This window comes from Podarcis muralis, chromosome 1, assembly GCF_964188315.1.
Source record: "Podarcis muralis chromosome 1, rPodMur119.hap1.1, whole genome shotgun sequence".
Lineage (NCBI taxonomy): Eukaryota > Metazoa > Chordata > Lepidosauria > Squamata > Lacertidae > Podarcis > Podarcis muralis.
The window spans coordinates 120,508,098-120,510,202 of record NC_135655.1 but is presented as its reverse complement, the minus strand read 5'-3'; the positions used below and the strand labels follow the sequence as shown (position 1 = coordinate 120,510,202).

The window sequence follows — 2,105 nt, the reverse complement described above, 5'->3', positions numbered from 1 at the left end:
CAGGCAGAGGGCCTTCTTGGTAGTGGCGCCCACTCTGTGGAACACCCTCCCATCAGATGTCAAGGAAATAAACAACTATCTGACTTTTAGAAGACATTTGAAGGCAGCCCTGTTTAGGGAAGTTTGTAATGTTTGATGTTTTATTGTATTTTTAATATTTCGTTGGAAGTCACCCAGAGTGGCTAGGGAAACCCAGCCAGATGGGCAGAGTAAAAATATTATTGTTATTGTTATTTATACAACAAAGCACTCAAATGACCCAGGTTAGCTGAGAATGTGCACTGTCCATCTTGGCAGCAGTTCTCTGGGAATTCAGAAGGGGACATTTTCCAGCAAGCTACCTGAGATCTTTCGAGGTGGAGGCACCAGATGTTCCCCCATCAACCTCACTTCTTGTGAGAATAAAACTCCCATCGGGAACGCTTTTGCTGAAGTCCTTATGACCACATTGCCGTAACGCTAGACCAAAGGAATAGAGGTACACTGGTAATCAGAGGAGAGATGTTACAACCACTGAGTTTTGTGCATGTCCTACAAGTAGAGGTGAAATGAAGGAGGCAAGCACAGCAGCCTTGGCAACCCAAGGATGGGTGACCCCATGACACCTCTAGCACATCACAATACCCTGGGATAAGGTTGTATAAAGCTGCTGTCTTAAGCACTCAGTGGCAACATGGGAGGGGGTGCAGGTTAACATCTACCACACACAATGGGTTAAAGCCTCCGGTCCCAGTTTTAATATCTAAGTCCCGGTCAAACCCATCAGAGCTCTCCGCGGCACCCTGCACCATGTCGAAGAGTTCTGGAGGGGACAGGTGGCTAAGTGAGCTTGGCTACAAGCTAGGCCAAACACTGGGGGAGGGGAGCTATTCTAAGGTGAGAGTAGCCACCTCGGCCAAGTACAAGGGGCCCCTAGCCATCAAGGTGGTAGACCGACGCCGGGCACCCCCCGATTTCGTCCACAAGTTTCTCCCGCGAGAGCTGTCCATCTTACGAACCATCCGCCACCCGAACATTGTACGCGTCTTTGAGTTCATCGAAGTCTGCAATGGGAAGCTCTACATCGTGATGGAAGCCGCTTCCACCGACCTGCTGCAGCTGGTGCAACAGCTGGGGAAGCTGCCCTGCGTTCCAGACGCCCGGGACATCTTCGTCCAGGTAGTGGCTGCCGTGCGCTACTTGCACGACCGGAACTTGGTGCACCGGGACCTCAAGTGCGAGAACGTGCTGCTCACCGCTGACGGGCGCCGAGCAAAGCTGACTGACTTTGGCTTTGGCAGGGAGTCCCGCGGCTACCCAGACTTAAGCACCACTTACTGCGGATCGGCTGCCTACGCCTCCCCTGAGGTACTGCTGGGCATTCCCTACGACCCCAAAAAGTACGACGTGTGGAGCCTGGGGGTCGTCCTTTATGTGATGGTGACTGGCTGCATGCCCTTTGACGACACCCATATCCACAGCATGCCGCGCCGACAGAAGAAGGGGGTGTTCTACCCAGACGGCCTGGGCCCGTTGCCCGAGGCCTGCAAAGCCCTCATCGCCCTACTGCTTCAGTTCAGCCCAGCCTCTCGGCCTGGAGTGGGGCAGGTGGCGAAAAACACCTGGCTGAAAGGAGCCCTCTTAAACAAAGACACTTCCAGATCGCTCAACGCTAGGATCGATTAAGGCAGATGAAGCTGTGTGACTTGTTGGAGCTGCTGTAGGGAGGGAAAGAACAGATGCTTAAAGCGATATTGACAAAGGTGGAGCTACAGAGCGGTCTGGGGTCACAACTGGAGGGGGGGCAGTGCTTATGCTGCCACCTTCAGAGGTGCCAACGGAGAAAGCTTCTGGTGCGACAAGATGGAGCCCAAGGAGATGGGATTCAAAAGCTTTCACGGTAGAAGACCGGGAGGTGGGGCAGTAGAAACACTGGACGGATGGAACCTGCAGTACCCAAAACCGCACGCCAATGGGCAGCCGCGCAGCCTGCAGCAGGAGAAAAGACCTGTGACCCTTGCCAAAAGACTTGGACTTCATCGCAGATCCAAAGCTGGCCAACGGGCAAGCGAGGGAACGAGACATACCACTGCACAGTGTCGTCTGAAGTCTATTCCAGAAATAAA

The 2,105-nt window shown here is 53.5% G+C and overlaps 1 protein-coding gene across 1 annotated transcript; it reads left to right on the top strand.

Moving 5' to 3' along the window:
* Positions 1–789: 789 nt before the first annotated feature.
* LOC114584637 (testis-specific serine/threonine-protein kinase 6-like) lies at positions 790–1,665 on the top strand. The gene has a single exon (XM_028706663.2). It carries the CDS (start codon positions 790–792, stop codon positions 1,663–1,665), a length of 876 nt encoding a protein of 291 aa, XP_028562496.1.
* Positions 1,666–2,105: the final 440 nt, after the last annotated feature.